The sequence below is a fragment of the Calcarisporiella thermophila genome (assembly GCF_041956535.1).
Source record: "Calcarisporiella thermophila strain CBS 279.70 unplaced genomic scaffold VTP21scaffold_1, whole genome shotgun sequence".
Taxonomy (NCBI): Eukaryota; Fungi; Calcarisporiellomycota; class Calcarisporiellomycetes; order Calcarisporiellales; family Calcarisporiellaceae; genus Calcarisporiella; species Calcarisporiella thermophila.
Window position 1 is genome coordinate 1,277,242 of NW_027192191.1, and position 18,321 is coordinate 1,295,562.

The 18,321-nt window shown below is 41.1% G+C and overlaps 8 protein-coding genes across 8 annotated transcripts; 2 read left to right on the forward strand and 6 right to left on the reverse strand.

The window, feature by feature from the left end:
* Window positions 1-161: 161 nt before the first annotated feature.
* VTP21DRAFT_547 (uncharacterized protein) lies at window positions 162-1,451 on the forward strand (the record flags this gene model as incomplete). The annotated part of the gene is made up of 6 exons (XM_069395994.1): window positions 162-318; window positions 393-499; window positions 558-644; window positions 712-963; window positions 1,017-1,288; window positions 1,358-1,451. The coding sequence occupies 6 exons, from the start codon at window positions 162-164 to the stop codon at window positions 1,449-1,451; spliced, it is 969 nt and encodes a 322-aa protein (XP_069256926.1).
* A 287-nt stretch (window positions 1,452-1,738) lies between these two features.
* Window positions 1,739-2,840, reverse strand: VTP21DRAFT_548 (uncharacterized protein; the record flags this gene model as incomplete). The annotated part of the gene is made up of 3 exons (XM_069396005.1): window positions 1,739-2,264; window positions 2,340-2,585; window positions 2,716-2,840. 3 exons carry the CDS (start codon window positions 2,838-2,840, stop codon window positions 1,739-1,741), a joined length of 897 nt encoding a protein of 298 aa, XP_069256927.1.
* Window positions 2,841-2,919: 79 nt separating this feature from the next.
* On the reverse strand, window positions 2,920-5,041 carry VTP21DRAFT_549 (uncharacterized protein; the record flags this gene model as incomplete). Its single annotated transcript, XM_069396016.1, has 8 exons — window positions 2,920-3,497; window positions 3,569-3,869; window positions 3,936-4,001; window positions 4,060-4,177; window positions 4,236-4,437; window positions 4,502-4,660; window positions 4,734-4,883; window positions 4,951-5,041. The coding sequence occupies 8 exons, from the start codon at window positions 5,039-5,041 to the stop codon at window positions 2,920-2,922; spliced, it is 1,665 nt and encodes a 554-aa protein (XP_069256928.1).
* Window positions 5,042-5,809: 768 nt separating this feature from the next.
* VTP21DRAFT_550 (uncharacterized protein) lies at window positions 5,810-8,266 on the reverse strand (the record flags this gene model as incomplete). The annotated part of the gene is made up of 8 exons (XM_069396028.1): window positions 5,810-5,995; window positions 6,307-6,525; window positions 6,582-6,892; window positions 6,948-7,269; window positions 7,340-7,617; window positions 7,679-7,841; window positions 7,920-8,123; window positions 8,180-8,266. The coding sequence occupies 8 exons, from the start codon at window positions 8,264-8,266 to the stop codon at window positions 5,810-5,812; spliced, it is 1,770 nt and encodes a 589-aa protein (XP_069256929.1).
* A 216-nt stretch (window positions 8,267-8,482) lies between these two features.
* VTP21DRAFT_551 (uncharacterized protein) lies at window positions 8,483-12,012 on the forward strand (the record flags this gene model as incomplete). Its single annotated transcript, XM_069396039.1, has 19 exons — window positions 8,483-8,869; window positions 8,935-9,011; window positions 9,066-9,184; window positions 9,243-9,301; window positions 9,374-9,565; window positions 9,644-9,811; window positions 9,865-9,961; window positions 10,058-10,174; window positions 10,239-10,272; window positions 10,335-10,450; window positions 10,511-10,596; window positions 10,657-10,861; window positions 10,922-11,012; window positions 11,070-11,176; window positions 11,243-11,370; window positions 11,438-11,561; window positions 11,617-11,664; window positions 11,725-11,907; window positions 11,975-12,012. 19 exons carry the CDS (start codon window positions 8,483-8,485, stop codon window positions 12,010-12,012), a joined length of 2,376 nt encoding a protein of 791 aa, XP_069256930.1.
* Window positions 12,013-12,765: 753 nt separating this feature from the next.
* Window positions 12,766-14,129, reverse strand: VTP21DRAFT_552 (uncharacterized protein; the record flags this gene model as incomplete). Its single annotated transcript, XM_069396050.1, has 7 exons — window positions 12,766-12,858; window positions 12,920-13,293; window positions 13,393-13,451; window positions 13,518-13,578; window positions 13,645-13,837; window positions 13,912-14,040; window positions 14,109-14,129. 7 exons carry the CDS (start codon window positions 14,127-14,129, stop codon window positions 12,766-12,768), a joined length of 930 nt encoding a protein of 309 aa, XP_069256931.1.
* Window positions 14,130-14,449: 320 nt separating this feature from the next.
* VTP21DRAFT_553 (uncharacterized protein) lies at window positions 14,450-16,757 on the reverse strand (the record flags this gene model as incomplete). The annotated part of the gene is made up of 7 exons (XM_069396061.1): window positions 14,450-14,969; window positions 15,030-15,583; window positions 15,644-15,759; window positions 15,829-16,261; window positions 16,321-16,411; window positions 16,484-16,646; window positions 16,706-16,757. The coding sequence occupies 7 exons, from the start codon at window positions 16,755-16,757 to the stop codon at window positions 14,450-14,452; spliced, it is 1,929 nt and encodes a 642-aa protein (XP_069256932.1).
* A 357-nt stretch (window positions 16,758-17,114) lies between these two features.
* VTP21DRAFT_554 (uncharacterized protein) lies at window positions 17,115-18,159 on the reverse strand (the record flags this gene model as incomplete). Its single annotated transcript, XM_069396072.1, has 2 exons — window positions 17,115-17,892; window positions 17,960-18,159. The coding sequence occupies 2 exons, from the start codon at window positions 18,157-18,159 to the stop codon at window positions 17,115-17,117; spliced, it is 978 nt and encodes a 325-aa protein (XP_069256933.1).
* Window positions 18,160-18,321: the final 162 nt, after the last annotated feature.

Sequence of the window (18,321 nt, forward strand, 5' to 3'; positions counted from 1 at the left end):
AGGCAAGAATAGACTGATTTAAAATCAAAGATTTAATGTGACGATGAAAATAAATAGGTCAGTTTGTGACTATTTCTTCGCCACCCAAATTTTTATTTCTCTCACACTCAAGCTAAAAACCCTCTATACTTTTTTTTTCACGAGCTTATTGGAAAACCGCAATGTCGCCCGCTGCACCATCAGCTGCAGAGACCGTGTTGTTGGACAAGGATGGGAAACCTATAGTTGTTAAAAAGAAGCCGCTTTCATGGGTGAATCTGGGGATAGGTGCCTTCCTCAACCTATTTGAAATTACAACTTTGGGACAGCCATTTGAGGGTTAGATGGAATTTATAGGCCAAAAGGCCAAGATGGCTTTGACTAATGAAGCTCTAATGGTTTTCGTTGAGCAGTTCTGAAAACTCACTTGGCCTCTCACCGTGGAGACTCGCTTGGTCAAGCTATCTCAAAGACTTATCAGCGGGGAGGCATTTTTGGCTTCTACCAAGGCCTTATTCCCGTAAAATATATGTTCTCACAATATAACCTTAACCTTAACTAATAGCCTTTTCGATTAGTGGGCATGGATAGAGGCAGCGACGAAAGGTGCTGTGCTTCTCTGGGCCGCTAGTGAGGTTGAATATTATAGCTTGGCCAACTTACAAGTAAGATGTCAGAATACCTGTGTATTTTCACCATATATCAAACCTCATTTGTTCTGCAATCCTAAAGATGAGCCCATTTGCTGCTGGTCTGATGGGCGGTATGGCGGGCGGTCTAGCGCAGGCCTACTCCACTATGGGATTTTGCACCTTTATGAAAACAGTCGAAATAACGCGAGCGAAGGCTCCGGGAGATGCTAAGATTTCAACATGGAAAATCGCAGGCGATATTTTACGGCGTGAAGGGATCCGTGGAATAAATAAGGGGGTGAATGCGGTTGCCCTTCGACAGAGCACAAACTGGGCCTCGCGTCTTGGTTTAGTATGTCCTAGTTTGGGAAGATTCATGAACTTGAATTTAATTTTCTTTTCTAGAGTCGACTGGCGGAGACAACTATCCGTAAAATTTGGGGAGTGAGCGAAAAAGACCCCCTTACGAACGCACAGCGCATTGCTGCCTCCGCGATTGGAGGAGGATTGAGCGTATGGAACCAGCCGATCGAGGTTATCCGGGTAGAAATGCAGTCGCAGGTAAAATCTCCTGGGCGCCCGGAGAAGTTAAACATAGTATCATGCGCAAAATATATCTGGCGCACTAGTGGATGGCGCGGATTCTATCGTGGCGCAACGCCGAGAATTGGGCTTGGGTAAGATGTCGAGTGTAAAGAGCCTCGTAGAAATTGTTTAACGATAATGGTGGCTTTTCAAATTCTTAGGATGTGGCAGACCATTTGCATGGTATATGGCGGGGATAGCCTAAAGGCAATGGCAGCAGATTACGAGAAGAAAAGAAAAGCCTCGATGCTGTAAACGCGATAGATACCCCTCTTTTTCGTGAGCGATATATTATGTAGCAGTAATGGGATGTTATATTATATGAATATTGTGGTGTACTGGTCATTTGATTTTGTTTTCATAAATGAGTAATATTTGTTTAGAGAAAAAGATATGAAAACTGAGCATGTTCTAATTGAAAGAAATACATTTAAATAACCTGGTAGTGTGTGTCAGCTCTAAATGCGTAGTGAACGGGAAAAAATTTTGAAAGTGCAAAATATTATAGATATAAATACAAGTCTTGAGTGGACTGGGAATTGCTAATTATTCAGTTGAGTGGTTTGAGATGGATGCGTTGTGCAAGAAATAGGACCTGGCGTGGTTGATGTATCGGCTGTGGGAGAAGCAGGCTCGTTGTCTATATTCTCTTCCTCTATTCGTTCCAAAGGCTGGGGAATATCCAATATCTCCTCGTATTTGGGCGGAAGCTCTTCTCTCTCCAGATACTGCGGAAGTGGCTCCTGGTGTTGCTGCTGCCGTCTAAACAAATATACATAGTCCATTCCCCTTAATCTCTCTTCGCCCCTGCCTAGTCCTGCCACGCCAGAATTCTGAGTTGCTACTGAGACCTTGCCTCTCAGACAGTACTTCCATACCAAAAACAAGATAAGTATTGTGGTGAAGATAGCGGAGCAGACGGACGCAAGGATCCACCATAGTTGTGGGAATGGCTGCGGCTGATTGAGGTCATAGGACATTGGTGTATTAACCGTGGGAATTTCCGTGGGCCTAGAGGTTTTGGTAGCATTTGTCTCGCAGACCATTCGCTTACCGCACACCAAATTGCTGAATTAAAGCGGTGGAATGTTATCCATTTAATGACGCATGTAACGGCGGACAAAATATACAAATTAAACATACCTTGAGCACTGATCATCGGTTAAGCATGCACTTCCCAATTTGCTGAATGCTACACAGCTACTGACGTAGCCTGCGGTAGTATTCACAGTGTGGCAGAATCCGTAGGTTTCGTCGCAAGTTTCGCACTCGTTGAATGCTTGCTTCGGAGGCTGCTCGCAATGTCCCTCATGACATACATAGCACACGTCATTTTGGCATAATGAATAGCAATCCAAAGAGCATTCTGAGCCGATCGATACAACCGATCTTGACAAAAGAAGGACCACTAAAAGTACTGGCAATGGGTACTTCATTACGCTCAGTTCATTTTACTTTTTTTTTCAAACAACATTCGGTTTATTAAATTTTGGTGGGGTGCTTTAAATTTCGGTGTCACATTGATCGTCCAGTAATAGCCATTGAAGAATGGCACTTGGTCAGCATAATGATATGTTTATCGCTTGAAAATACTGCCGGCCCATGGTTTCCAATCCTCAGCCCCACTGAGGAGTTGTTTGTCATGATGGCGATAGAATCACCAAAACCCAAGAAGATTCTTATAGCAAGAAAGATAGAGGATGAGGCGAAATTTATTAAAGTATTACTTCAAGTAGAAGCACTGGGAAACCTCTTCTCCCTCGCCAACCCGATATCGCACCTCGATGTCTAATTCTCTAGGATTATCGACTGCCTTCCAACACCGGAAAGTCCCACTGACTTGTGTGTCTTTCTCCAGCGAGACCGGCTTCTCAAGAATAAATGCGGTTTGTTTCCAGTGAGTAGAAATGCCATGAGGTCCTGTTGTGAAGAAGATCTCTCCATCTTTCATTCCCTGCTTTTCGTTTTCCAGATCTACAGGCAGTGTGCGACCATCTCTTGTGAACCAGGTATCAAAGTATCCGACGAATGCATGAAGGGTTCCAGGGCGCTTGGCAACGATAGTGAACTCTGTTTCGAAATCAAGTTCAGAGGCTCGAATATTTTGATGAGGAATATCCTTAAGGCATGCAACCGTTGTAATCTGCGATTTTTCGGTGATGTCATCGACTATCGCTTCAGTGATATCCTTCATGCAATTCATATTAAAGCCGTAGACATCGTTCCAAAAGAAAAGGGAGTCATTGATGAACTCTTCATCCTCAATGCCCATTAACAAAATACGCGTTTGGCTCGGCGCGACTAGATGATTAAAATGGGGAGAAGAGTAAATATTACAGCTTCAGGATGTCAAGAAGACGGGAGTAGCTTACGAATTCCACCAGGGGCCAACCACCTGTCCCGTGCAACTAGCACTGAGTCCAACATTGCCTCGAACAACAAGAAATACCCCATCCACTCGGAAATAATGATATCAACTTGAGGTACGGGTAAGGCTACCTCCTCAATTTTCCCACGGATCAGTGTGATGACATTGTCGAGCCCGTTGTCGCGCACAATTTGCTGTGTCTTCTCGATGATGTTTGAATTATCAACGGAAATGACTCGAGCAGCTCCAGCTTTGGCTGCGAACATGGAGAGGATCCCGGTTCCGCATCCAACATCAAGCACAATCTACATAAGCAACCATCTCCCATGTTATCATCTTCAGCCAAAAAAAAAGAAATAAAAAACACGTACCTTGTCCTTAAAAATGTCCTTATTATGATAGATAAAGTCACGATAAGCATCAGTTCGCACACGATCCTGCATGTATTGTCTGATTAGTATTGAAAATGGTTAGACGCCCTCGATTTAATCTAACCTTGATCATCTGCTTGTGTATTTCAGCATTCGCATAGGAGTTGAAATAGTAATTTCCCTCATCTGTGAAGCCAGTCTGCGCAGCCAAATTGCTTCTTGTACTGATGAAAGATCGCTCACTGAAAAAGATAAGTCCCTTAAACAAAATGCTTGAATTCGAATGCTCGATCTAGTTACCTGCGAAGGTCATCAGGCATAAATGTCTTTTTCACCATGTTTCGATACTCTGAAAACTGTTGATCCACCGCATGCAACTGCTCTTCCGCTAGGCGCAGCCGATTGATTAATTCATGCTCTAATTCTGTAGTGCATTCTGGGTCTTGAGGCCGTTTCCAAACAGTAACAGTTTCGGATAAGTCTTCTTCGGCTTCTTCGAAGGCTGATATGCACAGAGGTTAGCAGGAGAATATAAACACTTAGAGTTCACACTAAGCTGTAATTACTATATAGAAAAGTATCATTATCCAGAACGGGCGCCAAATATGTATCATCATTCAGGAAACTTTCGGATCCCTCGACCTTAAATCCATCTAATGTTGCTCCATTTTTCACTTGGGTGCGAATATAGTTGATCAGTCGCATGGATTGATAGAAATCTAATCCTATTCACGCCAAAGTAGTCGTTTGAATTCACAAAAGTTATATGGAAGGAAAAGTGCGCAAAGAGACACCTACTATTGCTATACTTCGTATATAGAAAATCGAAATTATGAGTGTCTTTGCAGTGAATAATTAGCTCGGTCGAATTGGGGAATGTTTGAGGGCAAAATAGACACTGTGGTTGGGACTCTCCTTCGTCTTCAACCCAGTCATCCCATGTCTGCTCTGGAAACAAAATACAAGCGAGTTATTAACTTAGTATGTTGAATTCCATTATCAGTAGGATAGTCACCAGCGGGGTCCATTTCAGACTCAGTATACTCGGATGCCGCATGGACAGGCAGCCTAAGTTTGTTGGCTGGTGGGGGCATTTGCGTACTCATGGCTCAACAAATATAGCTCTTAGTCAAACAAACTAATAACCTCGAGCATATTGAATTTACTGTTTGAATTTAATACTGCGCCAAATAGTCACATTTCAACCCAGAGGCAATAAATGAAAAAGGATACCAAGGACATTGATTTTGATTATTTCGACTTCAAGAGTATACTGAGAACTTAAGAGAAGATACTTCAATAGCATGGAGCAAAATATATTGGAAGCGCACAAAGTTGAAAATACTCTAGAATACATACATTATACATTGAGAAATATATACTTTAATAATCAAATCCTATATTGATCATCAAGTTAAAGTGGGTTACCCCCAGACGATCAGAATAACAAGACTATTGAAGGGGATAAATGCTACTTCGCTATTGATTGTCACTCTAAGCTGAAGCTTAAACAGAGCCACATTCGTTAAATGTCTCGCTTGATTCACCAAAGGCACAAGTTCATCTTACAAGTGGAATAAACCCCTCTCCATAATCTCTAGGAAAATATTAGTTCTCTTATTAATAAGGCCCCAGATTCATAAGAGAAGAATAAGATAGCGAATAAAATCTCAAACCTAAGCTAAAGCTAATAGTGTAAGCCTAAGAAAAATATTATAAAAAATACGTTGGAGAATACGATAGGGTCCATGAGCCCCTCCAATAATAATAGAATCCATAATATATATAAAAATTCAAAACTAAAAATCCAAGCCGGATAGAAAAAGTATTTTGAAAGTAGTAAAAGAAGAAGCAACCATTTTTTTTTTTTTCATTTAGTGTTCTACTCCGTTCACCGCTTCGACGCCTACTAGCCGCCAAATCCCTTCAAAGTCTCTGTAGTCATTGTGCACAATGTTAATCAAATAGTATTCGTTGGAAATGCGTTCAATCAGGTCGCGAGATTTGGATCCGGCAGGGTAAAGTTTGGCCCACTCTTGCCACAATTCAAAGGCCTCATCCTATATACAATAATGGGGAGGAAAAAGGGAAGCGAGATCGCGATAGAAAGTTGTGTTGAACAAGTTAATGTTTTCAATATAAGTCAAGCATAGAGAGGAGATTATTGGATTCATATAAAATGAATATTCAATAAACATTGTGTTGAACAATGATCGCGATCAACGCGAACAGAGAGAGGAGGGGAGGGAAGAGACGGCAGTAAGTCTATGCTGTTCTATCCCTTTACTTTCCAAGCAAGCAAAACAGGAGAGCGGGCGGATTTTCCTGCGTCCCGCTTAGTCAGCTGCTAATAGAAACTGTATCATCTTACCTTCCAAGCAAGGAAACTTGCATGCTCAACTATTGTGGGTTGAACAATTTCTTTTCCGGGGAACACACCCCAAGTCACCGCCGTTGGGTGGTCGCTGCTTGCGTTAGTACGGAGATCGCCCTGACGATTCACAGCGTGATAGGTGGCATAGGGGTCGTTTTCGAGCTTTTGGATAAGGGACTCGAGATCCGAAGGGGAAATGAAAAATTCAAGGTATGCCTAATTGGAGGGAGTTAGGGTGCCGTTCAAACTTACTGGGTCTATAAATAACTTACCTTTTGATAGACATAGCCGTTACTGGGTCCCCATCCGTATATCTTATCGTTACTGCGGACACCATCCACAGCCGGCTGAGAATTAATGGTTAAATACCCGAGCTCGTTCACTCGCACCAATTTCTCCCGGATTGCAGAACTTTCTTTCTCGAGAGGCTGTCCGGACCAGGGGAGCGCCGATATTTCGCCGCGGCAGTATCGGACAAACAGCTGGAGCAGATCATCGACCGAGGCTGGCTCACCCCAAATCTTGCGGCATTCTTCGGCAGAGTGCTTGAGTGATACACCGTACCCATCCAACTCGCCAAAAGCTATCCACCCATGATGTTAGTTACTGCCTGAAATTTAGAGTTCATAGTGTCTTACCAGGAGATCGCGAGTCACCCCAACGACCGTTGGGGAATTCGTCCCAAGTTTCAGTGCGAGCAATGTAGCTCTTCGTACGGTTTCGCCAGAAGATGGGACGAACATTTTCGTTGCGGCGGTTCTTTCCAAGGGAAGGTGTCCAAGGCAGGGGACGAACTTTCTCCATAGCCGCGACACAACCAAGCCTCTCAAGCACAAGTCGTGTGGATTTCTCAAGATTAAGTGTATAGAAGTGGAAGCCTTTAATACCATGTGCCATTAGTTTTTGACACATCTCGACGCCATACTTGATACCGTATTCTTTAACTGCGACATCATCCTCCTGTTATTATAAAACATAGTAAGTCCACCGTCAATCGGCTATATATATGGGTTTTCATTTGGGAATATACCTTAATAGGTTCGAGTGCCTCCAGAACTTCTTTGGGTACAATGGTCTTAGAGAGAGTGGTCATCTTATTGAATCCGTTGTAGTTTTGGATTGGTAGGATTCCTGGAATAATGGGGCAAGTGATACCGATGGCACGGCATCTGTCAACGAACTCGAGGAAAATATCTGTATCGAAGAATAACTGGGTAATAATGAAATCGGCTCCGGCATCTACTTTCTCCTTAAGATATCGCAAGTCAGCTTCTTTATCAGGATTGTTGATATGGCCCTCAGGATATCCTAAAAATAAAATCTAAATTAACCTCAGGATATATAATGCGAATTGCATCCGATTATATACCAGCAACACCAATGCAGAAATAATCTCCGTACTTTTCACGGATGTAGCGAACCAAATCGACAGCATATGAAAAGCCACCCTCACAGGCAGTCCATTCTTCTTGTCCACGCGGAGGATCACCACGAAGGGCCAGGATATTTTGGTTTCCGCATTCCTTCGCCCTCTGAATAAAATATTAAGTTAATTTCCAACATCTAGCGAGAGATTAATGGTAAGTTTGACTAAAATAATCGCAATTTACGTTTAAAGCAGTATCTATTTTCTCCTTCGGCATGTTAGTGCAGGTAAGATGCATGCAAGTCTCTAGTCCATAAACTGATTGTGCGGTTGCGATGATTTCAGCCGTGAGTTCTGAGGATGAACCGCCAGCGGCCCATGTTACATCAATGAATTCGGGCCCGAGATTATACATGCGCTCCATGCGGTCGAACAGGTTCTGGACACCCTGTGGAGAAAAGGGGGATTAGATTGACTAATCTTGAAGCTAAATTCCCTAATTACCTGCTGGGTCTTGGGGGGGAAATACTCAAAAGACCAGAAAACTCGGTCTTCTGACAGAGCCTTGTTTATTTTGTCAATAATTTTCATGCTCGGCTTGGTAGTTTAGGGGATGGGAGAGAAAGATGAAGAACAGAGAAGAGAAAAAAACAAAGATAAAATATGACAAAAAAAAAGAGAAGCGAATAAAAATTGTTGTGATTTCCTCGATCTTGTTAGAGATAAGATTTTGATTCCCCCAACCTTCTTACTGCCAACTGATTTCAACACGTGTTTCCCGGCCTATTTTACGGCCGAGAACTTCTGATGACGCTCCTGGAAATCTGCTACAAGATATTAAAAGTAGTCACTCGTGAACGGTTCAATTTGTTCAGAGTTCCACCTGGTCAACCTACTTGCCTCGGGCAAATGGACTGCGATGACTCGCTAGATTTTACGCAACCCACACAGCTTACACAGCCTACACAGCAGCTTAGTCAATATAGTGCTGAGGACGCCGGCGCGGAGGAACATAGCGACAACAGTCCTGTAAAACTTGGATGTTTGATTCCGACTCCAGGATTTCCTGGGACGCCAATAGAACGCGTTTGGATCACCGATGAGAAAGCTGAATTGTGCATCGGGAGAGATCCGGTATGCGATATCGTAATAGCCGACGATCGAATAAGCAAAAGACACTGTCGTGTCTATGTTGTATGTGGGATATATGTTTTCAGGGCGTAATATTATCCTGAAATCTCACATTATATTTAATTCAGGAGACTAAAAGAAAATCAAAGCTGTCCGCAAAAGCACGTACTAATCTGCCGGATTTTTTTTATATTGAGGACACGAGGTATACTCAAAGTAGGGAGGGTATTTTTATTTTTTTTAATGTATTACATATTAGCTCAAATGGAACATATGTGAATGGACATCGGTTGCAGCCGCACAAACCGAATATCCTAATGCCGGGTGATGATATTCGGTTAGGTCCACCACCGACAAACCAAAAACAACCTCGTATTAGTATGTTTTGCACTATCAATTTGTTTTTTATTTTAGTGCTAATTATTCTTTTATATAGATTTAATTTTTCAAGGCCCTCCTCGCCCAACTGTCCCGGTTGTATATGATTCAAACGATGTAATTTTATATCTTTTATTTTATTTTATTCACCTAATCAAGAACAGCTCTTTAACTTTATCTCTTCTTTAGATTAATTATAAATATGAAATACATAACAAAACACTTGGTACTGGAAATTTTGGCACAGTTTGTTTGGCTAGTAACCGTAGCACGGGAAATCTCTACGCATGCAAGATCATCGACAAGAACAAATTCTGGATGCAGTCCAAAGTCGAGGAAGCAATCCGACGCGAAGTCGCCATCCTTCGCAGGATGAAGCACGTAGTTATCAACTCTAATTTTGGTGATCTAATGTTATCCGTAGCAACATGTCTAATGCTATTTATTCGTTTATTATAGCCGCATATTGTGACGCTTGTGGATATGTATGACAATGAAAAGACGATATATTTAGTTATGGAGCTAGTCAGTGGAGGAGACCTTGTGCATTATATGAATGAAAAAGAGCCGCGACCTGGGGAATTCGAATGTCGTAATTTTACACGTCAAATATGTCTCGCTGTGCAGGTAAAATTAAATCTTGTAATAAAATAGCTGCAAAATACTTATATATTCGATAGTACATGCATAGAGAAAATATTGTGCACAGAGATCTTAAGCCTGATAATATTTTACTAACAGAAGATATACCACCACTACTAAAAGTGACTGATTTTGGTAACCTTTGATTGGGGTATCTTTGATTTAGCTTGTCTATTAATTCCTTTTTTCGTCCGCGTATTTCTCGATCATCCTTCATGATTCATATAAAAGGCCTTGCGAAGGTTGCAGATCATATATCTAAATTTCAAACTGCGTGTGGGACACCGACCTATCTCGCCCCAGAAATAATCAAAAAAGACGAAACCTCTGGATATGGAAAAGCAGTCGGTAATAATTTCATTTGCATCTCTAATATGTATATGTTTTTTTATTCTATCTCTCACTCTATTAGATATCTGGTCGCTAGGAGTCGTAGTTTATTGGATGTTAGTGAATTAATTATTTGGTCACTGCATTTATATAGAATATTAACTTAAGTTATCATTAGGTTAATTGGGCGACCTCCTTTTGATGTCGAGTCATCACAAGAATCTCTATATGAGAGCATTTGTGCTGGAAAGATAGACTATCGACCATTCCAGGAATTGCAATTGAGCGATGAAGGTATTGGAATTTTTTTTTAAATATACGAACTTCACATATTGAATTTTTCCTTTACTATAGCTGTGTCCTTTGCTAAAGGCTTGCTGAGAGTTGATCCGAAAGAGCGTATGACTGCCGATCAAGCTTTACAACACCCTTGGCTTCAAGTATGTAGAGTAAAATACATGGTTGATGATCTCCCCATTAATTGCTTCTCGATTATCTAGGGATTACCTGAGGTTACGCCCATACAAGAATTTTCAGAAGAACACGGAGATCAAAGTTGGCTAAAAAGAGACTATTCAGCAGCCACTGCCTCTACTTCGAAACCTCAATCGCGAGCATGGGGTTGGCTAGTATTAATTGAAAATAGTATGATGGGAGAAAATGTAGCTTTAATCGAGAAGAATATCACGATTGGACGAAGCAGAGGTAGGCTTTTGGCACCAATTTTCTGGCGAATTCATACCCCACATTATATTGCTTATTTAGGCTGTCATATTCGATTTAATTATCCTCGAATGAGTGGATTACAATGCACTATTTCAAATGAATCCGGCCGCTATTTCATCAGAGATAATAGGTAAATTTCCTTCTTGCGCATAGCAAAGATATATTTAATTGACTATGGTTATAATAGCATCAACGGCGTTTATTTAAATGATCAACGGTTAGAATGTGAAAAAAAGCAGGAGATAAAAGATGGTGACATTATAGGGATTTTAATTGAAAAGTATAGGCCAGAGGGTAGGTGATATTTTTCAATGCTAGATCCCTTGACCAAGTCTTATCACTAATGATCATTATGAATAGATTTTATCAAATATAAGTTTAAAACACAGTGGGATGGGGACTTACCCCAGCCTACCTACTTGGCTGAAACTAGCGCAACGGGTCCTCCACCCCCTAGTCCTAAAGCGAAGCGCATTCGTGCTTATCTTGTAAATACTAAAGAGCTCTATGAAAAAACCACGGATATTAAAGCTTTTTATATATTTATGAAAATAGCTAAACACTAACGACCATACAATAATCCACTCTACCCCTCCGTGGGCTAAACTGGAATCCTTAAATTCGTTATATCCTGATTTCGCCTTATCGGAGCAAATCGTCAAAATTGGGAGACAAACAGGTAAATCTTATTGATATGAATATCTCCTATTGTCGTTAACAATAGTTTTAAATAGATTGCCCAGCACCTTTGCGATTTAAAGATAATCGAGTTAGTGGGCATCGTGAGTGTGCTTCATTGTTTTATCACGTGAAGATCGAGTTTTCTCATTTGTTTTGTATAGATTGCATTATTGAGCACACTAGCGATGGGCCGGTGCTAACAGATTTGAGCTTTAATGGCACCTTTATAAATGGTAAAAAGTTGGGTAAAGGCAATTCATCAAGTTTACAATCTGGAGATGAGATTGTGATCTTATATTCAACCGAGGATACCGAGAAACCTGCAACGTCTAGGGAATTAAAAAGTATATACATTTTTCCTTAGTTTTGGGCTTGTCTGGAATTTTTTTAATCTATTGTTTCTCTCGATAGTTTCCATAGGATACACTTTTACATTAACATCGGGCTGATAATCAATTGGTTTGTTTTTTTTATCGTCTTTCACATGAAGGAAATCTAATTTAAATGAGTTGATACCAAGAATAATTTGATTGAGAACCTTATAAATACTGTAATACAATATCATTTTCGTAATAAGTATGAGTAACGTTGCGTTTGTAATATAGTCTGCCTGTTTTTTTATAATAGGCTGAGTCATTTTCCCATGAGCGTTGAGTGCGTATGGGATTATTTCTTTTGCAATAAATGATGTGAGCAAAGAGCAAAAGTTTGGAAATATCTAGCTCGATAATATATTGGTATTTTTCTGAGACTACGCATAAATGATTAAGACTTGAGTGTCGGATAAAAGCATGTGATTAATAATAATTATGCCGTGCAAAGGGAGTCAGACTATTGAACCTACTTTCGAGTTTCGCATTGAAAGTGGTGAAGATATACTTTTTTGTAGGCCTTTATGCTGTGGCTGGCACATTAATCGAAGAAACTTAACATTGGGGCAAATTGGGCCAACTTCGTCTTGTGGTTTAGTTGAACCATGGGAACATGGAAAACTTTATTTTATGTGGGGGGAGGGAGGAGATTTCCACATTAACATAGAAATTGGGTAAAAGAAAAAAGGAGCTGGTTTATTTAGCGAACCGTTGCGGGAGGCAAATAAAGATGCTGAAGAAAAAAAAAATCATATAATTTCAGTTATATAACATATATTCAAGACAACGACACGAGATTAAAAAAAAGAACAAGATAGTAGCGATAGCGCTCTAAAGTTTATTCAGCTCGTTTTTTGCTGGGGATATTACTTGTAATACTTTCATAACTTCTTCATATACGGTGAAGATAATCCCTCCCGAAAACTAAATTAAGAAAGAATATGATATTAGAATCCCAACCAGAAGATAGTCAAAATGTAATTACCATCAACCGCGTTAACCGCGGAGTCGCACCCTTCCAGAACGACAAAACCCCTTCATTTCTCAACGTTTTCAAAAAGCAATCCAAAGAGTTCTTATAAAGCTCCTTGGCTCGCAGCCCTTGCATTTTTGTCTTAACACAATCGAGTGGCATCGTTGTGTACACACAGATCACGCCGGCAGTTGCTCCTATTCCAAAGGTTGCCCAGGCAGGCGGAGTCTTGCCCGGTTCAAGATGTAGCCAAATTTGAACACGCTGTTTCAGCAATGAATATACAGTGAACCGCACAGCACTGTTGGCAGATTGGCGAAGCATCACAGGAAAGAGACCGCGATAGACACCACCAGGCCCTTCTTCCCGTACTATTGTTGTCACACCTACGGAAGGAAGGTGAAAGAATTAAATAGATTTGAAAGATGACGCGAACTATAATGAATAACAATTGTCTCCTTTTATATCTCTAGTTGAACACCTACCATGTACTAGCCCTTTATATTTAGGGTGTGGTTGGTTTTGGTCATGGATCAACTTAGTCCTATACAGAAGAGGGGCGTTAAAAATTCAGAGTGAATTGTCCACTTTTCAGCAAGTACTGTATTACTTTATGGTTTCCGTTGGAGTAACGACCAGAACACTCTCTGTGATACCAGCGCCAATACCAGCTATAATAATAAAAGGAAATATGGTCTAGATACACATTCTTAGCAGTATTATCGCACGACACGTACCAATTAATGATCTTGTGCCAGTCAACCGACCCTTCTCATCTCTGAGGGGATTCGCGATTGCATCAAAGGTCAAAAACCGTACACCAGCTTTGGCTGCTGTTCCAATAACGAGAGCAGACAATCCCCGATATACGGCGGAGATGCCTTGAGTACGAACAGTCGTCCTTAAGCAGTCGATAGGCCCTTTATATTTCTACAATGAAAATATAAAATTTAAGAGTTAGTATTGTAATGTCGCCTAATGTTTGTAAATCAACGAAGAATTACTGCAGGTGCTCCTTTGTTAGCCTCTTGTAGCTGAAGCTGCGTTTTTACATATTCGGTTGGATAGGTGATGGTAGCTTCAACTGCTCCCGCTACACCACCGGCAATCAGCGAATGAAGAGGATTATCTTGCTATAGATACTTGCATTTAGTACTACAATAATTCCAACCACCATCCATTGTTTTTTTTCGCTAATTACTCTTTTCTTAGTGTTGGACATAATGCTTACGCGCTACCAGTACTTGGGAATAAGAAATATATAAGGCTTATGTGGAATTGTGGGAGAAAAATAAACTTGAAAACTCTTTTTCAGGAGAAAAAAATTGCAGATATAATAAAAATGGCATTTCACTGAGACTGAATTTTGCTCCCGTTTTTGGATCAATGACAATTGATAATTGATAATCTTTTCCAATTGTCAATTTTATATCTCCACTCGAGAAATGGCTTAATTCTCAGCAACTGGAGGAGGAAGAAGGCAAAAAGAATTACAAAAGAAGACAAATATAATAAACATCGCATGTTAACCAGCCAGAATACTTAATCTTTGCCCAGTTCACCAAGCTCTCGTAAAAATCCAACTGGATTCTCAAGCTCAGTTGCACCATAAACAATGCGCTTCTTTATGTTCTGACGCTGAGCGTATTCCTGCAAATTTTGGTATTCTATATAATTTCCTCCTCCGACCACAAATACGATTGCCTCCTGATATGTGCCACGCCCTCGTGATTTGTTCGCTTCGGTTGAACGGCCAGCCTTTGGATCGAAGTAGAGATAATCTTCGGTTTCATTCACTGCTGCTGCTGACGCAGAGCTGGGCTCCATAAGCGCTTCCACTACACGCGTAATAGCAAGATCCTTGCGCGCCGGAAGGAAATTCTTCACACCGGAGAGCAAATTCTCAAAGCTGCCGCTTAGTCCACCCTCCTTCAACCTGTCTGTGAGTTTATTACTGATGCTGCTAAAACCACGGAAAAGATCACCCGTCTGGCCGAAGCTCGAGGACGGCTGTGTCGACTGCTGGGCAGTCATGGCCGTCATTTTAGAAAAGGCTCGCATTCTGCGAGAAAACAAAAGCGTTATCAAAATAAGAAATAAGAAAATAATAGCTTTAACATACCTTTTGATATAATTGAGAGGGGCCAAGTCACATCCAGCTTTCTTCAAAGCCTCTTCGTACTCTTCCATATCTTCCCGTGAGATCTCCCCAGCAGAAGATAAATAGAAAATGATGAAAAGACGCAATTTATCCTCTGGGCCTTTTTTAGCCGGATCAGTGATCGCTTCAAGAATTGCTGCCTTGTTCTGTTTCACAATTGAATCTTCCATCTGATAAAACGTATGGAGTTGACGTTCATTGACTTCACGGAGCAAAGATGTCGCAATATTCATGTGCATATCGAGTGTTGCCTTGCGAGCTGTTAATTCTGGAAGTGCAGTAATCGCAGATTTGAGGTGCTGCGCATTCGAGGAAAAGTCCATGTGTGACACGTCATCGAGAGAATTTGCTCCGCTAAGACGTGTGATATCCGCTGCATCATTCTTATATTTTGTTAGCTCGAGATCAATATCCTCAGCAACATCGGGGAAAGGTTTGGGAGCATTTTTGCTCCAAAAGTAGTCCTTGGGATCAACATCATAGCATTTTCGAACCATGCGACCATTCTCTTCATTCTAAAGAAAACAACATAGGTTAGCCTATGTTTGTAATGCAAAAGTATACGAATGGCCTACATGAACGGTGATTCGATTCAAGCGTAAATCCAACAAATCATGTGCTAGAGCCTGGTATGTCCACGAATGACTCAACATGGGCAGAAGGTCAAGACTTCTGTCTAATATTATCAAAACTATAGAGAAACAAAAAACTGTCAGCCGATATTCGGTGTGGTTTTAATAAGAATTTTTGCTCCTTTTACCTGGCCGCTGGAATCCTGGCTGCGTATTTTTTGTGAAAAGGTCGTTTCTCCCATTCATTATGTGGTCCCGCAACCGGCTCTCCAGCTTGCGTGCGATCATTTCCGCCGCATTTCCGCGAGGACATCGTATTACCGGAACAACACCCATTGTCACGAGCACCGAAAACATAGAGTTGGTTGCACGATCTATTATCGACTCAATGACCGACTCTGCGGCCTTCGGATCATTCAGTTTGTGGTAACATCCGGGCTGATTGAGTGAGAAAAGATTTGGCTCTGTGCACACAAAATTCAGGTATTGATCGTAAACTTGAGAGACTAAATGTGAGGTATTGGTAGAAACAGCGGTGGCAGCAAATTCTTCGAGTAGAGGACGAGGAATGACAGATGAAAAGTTAATATAGAAACTTTCATATAGGCCACGAGACATGTCCTATATTTTTTCAATATATAAGCTAGGAATTCTTTTGAAAGGTCAGTTAGCGAACCAACCTCGCAAACTCTACGAATATTATCCTGTGTCGGCTCCATAAAGTAAATTGCGGGCACATCAGTGATAGGTTGCCGATCGCTTTTCATTTGCCTTCATAAGTAAAATGTAGAGTCAGCACTTTTTCCAACACTTCAAATTCCAAAATTCAAAAGCCACACTTACATGTGCACAGTTATCCCATTTTCCCTTAAATCATTAACCCGAAGCACCGATGATATGACATCCTGTCCCAATTGGTCAAAAATGAGCACTTTCCAGATGGGATCGTCTTCATGTCCTTGGTCATCGGGTTTTCGGTTTAGATTAAGCATGGATGTGATGACGTCTAGAAAACCATCGTAAGATTCGCAGAAAGGATCGTGAAAAAGCATCAGCTTTATATACCTATCTGCTGGTCTCGAAGGGACCGTTCACGTCCTAATGTTACGGTCGCCATAATCTTAGCAATCTACTTGTTGAGGAAAAATAATTTGAAAAAGTAGATCTTTCGGTTTGAGAAGCCTGACATTTCTCGACGCGTTTAAATTGTGCGGCTTATGAAAAAAGTATAACTGAGAAATTTTAATACTGATGTGCGTGATTAAGTAAACCAGGTTTTAGACGAAATTGTATTCAAACAAAAAAAGAGATGAGGTAAAAATATAAGATAACGAGGGCGTGAATATATTAAATAGAAAGAATCAACATTGCAAATATGTTTAGACAAAAAGATATCATTTAGTTTTTTAACTTAATTTAGATGAACAAGAGGGGAAAATTAGGTAGTGGAGTGTAAAAGAATGACCAGTGTTGCTTAGCTCTCCATCATCCCGTTTGCTCCTTCACCATAAAATTTGGGGGGTGGCGGGGGTTGTCTTCTAGCAATTCCGCTTGTTGAGGAAACGTTGCCCCCTGGTGGTGATGTATTAAAAGATACTCTGCTGGTATCGGCAGCTGCAGCAGCGGCTGCTAACAATAAGAGAGGTCTTCCCTCTCCCCCTCCTACTCCTACATGCGTGCCTCCCGGAGGAATCATTTGTGCTTGCATTTCGGACGATGTGTTTGCCATCACAGGTGGTAGCATCATCTCAGCAGGTTCACCATGAGAAACTCCACTTGAATTGTAAGCTTGCTGTAGTGTCTGCCACCGGGGTGAGGTTGGTGTGGACTGACTCAAGTTCATGCGTTCAAATAGTAATCGAGGAGAATTTGGCGCCGAGAAATGTCCATATCGCTCTACAATAGATGCGGCAAACGGTGGAGACAACAGTTTCTTTTCGCTAGAATTTCTGTTATTTCCACTATCCTGCATGGCAACATCGACCATTGATGCGCATCCACCCTGCACCTCGATTTCTTTTCGAAGTGCTAGATTCTCACGTTGCAGTTCTCGAATATATTCGACAGCCATACGCAAAGTCGCACCTTTGCTCTGCTTGGGTTTGGACTCCGAATGGACACTAGTCGAAATCAGCTCACCTATCTCCATTATGAGACTGTTAATGTTGTCACGTCGTCGACGCTCTATGTGATTGTGATTTTCACGGCGACGTAATAACCGTTCCATGGTTGTTTTACTATCCACTTCATGTCTAAAGCAAGAATATGAATTGCATATATATTATATATCATTTAGGTATAAGTTGAGCCAAAATATACCTGTTGAGGATATTCATCCCATTAACTTTGTAAGTAACTTGTTTCTTCCCTTTCACTTTCGACCCAAATTCGTGCTCTTCCTCCTCCCCATTATCCCATCCGGGCGAAGATGCTCGTGAGGTTGCAGCAGACGAGTCATAAATATGATGATCACGGGCATGCAGAGACGATCCGCCAGGTGGTGAGGATTCTAATGTCATAGTGTTGGTATCAATCTCTTTAATGATCTGAAAAAAGTACTGCAGGATCTCAAGGGAACGATTTTTCAAGAATTCAAGGTAGCAACTTTTTTTCTCCAGAGAAAGCTGTGAAAAAAAGGGAAAAAAATTGATTTTGCGCACGTGAACAGATTGGGACCGTGC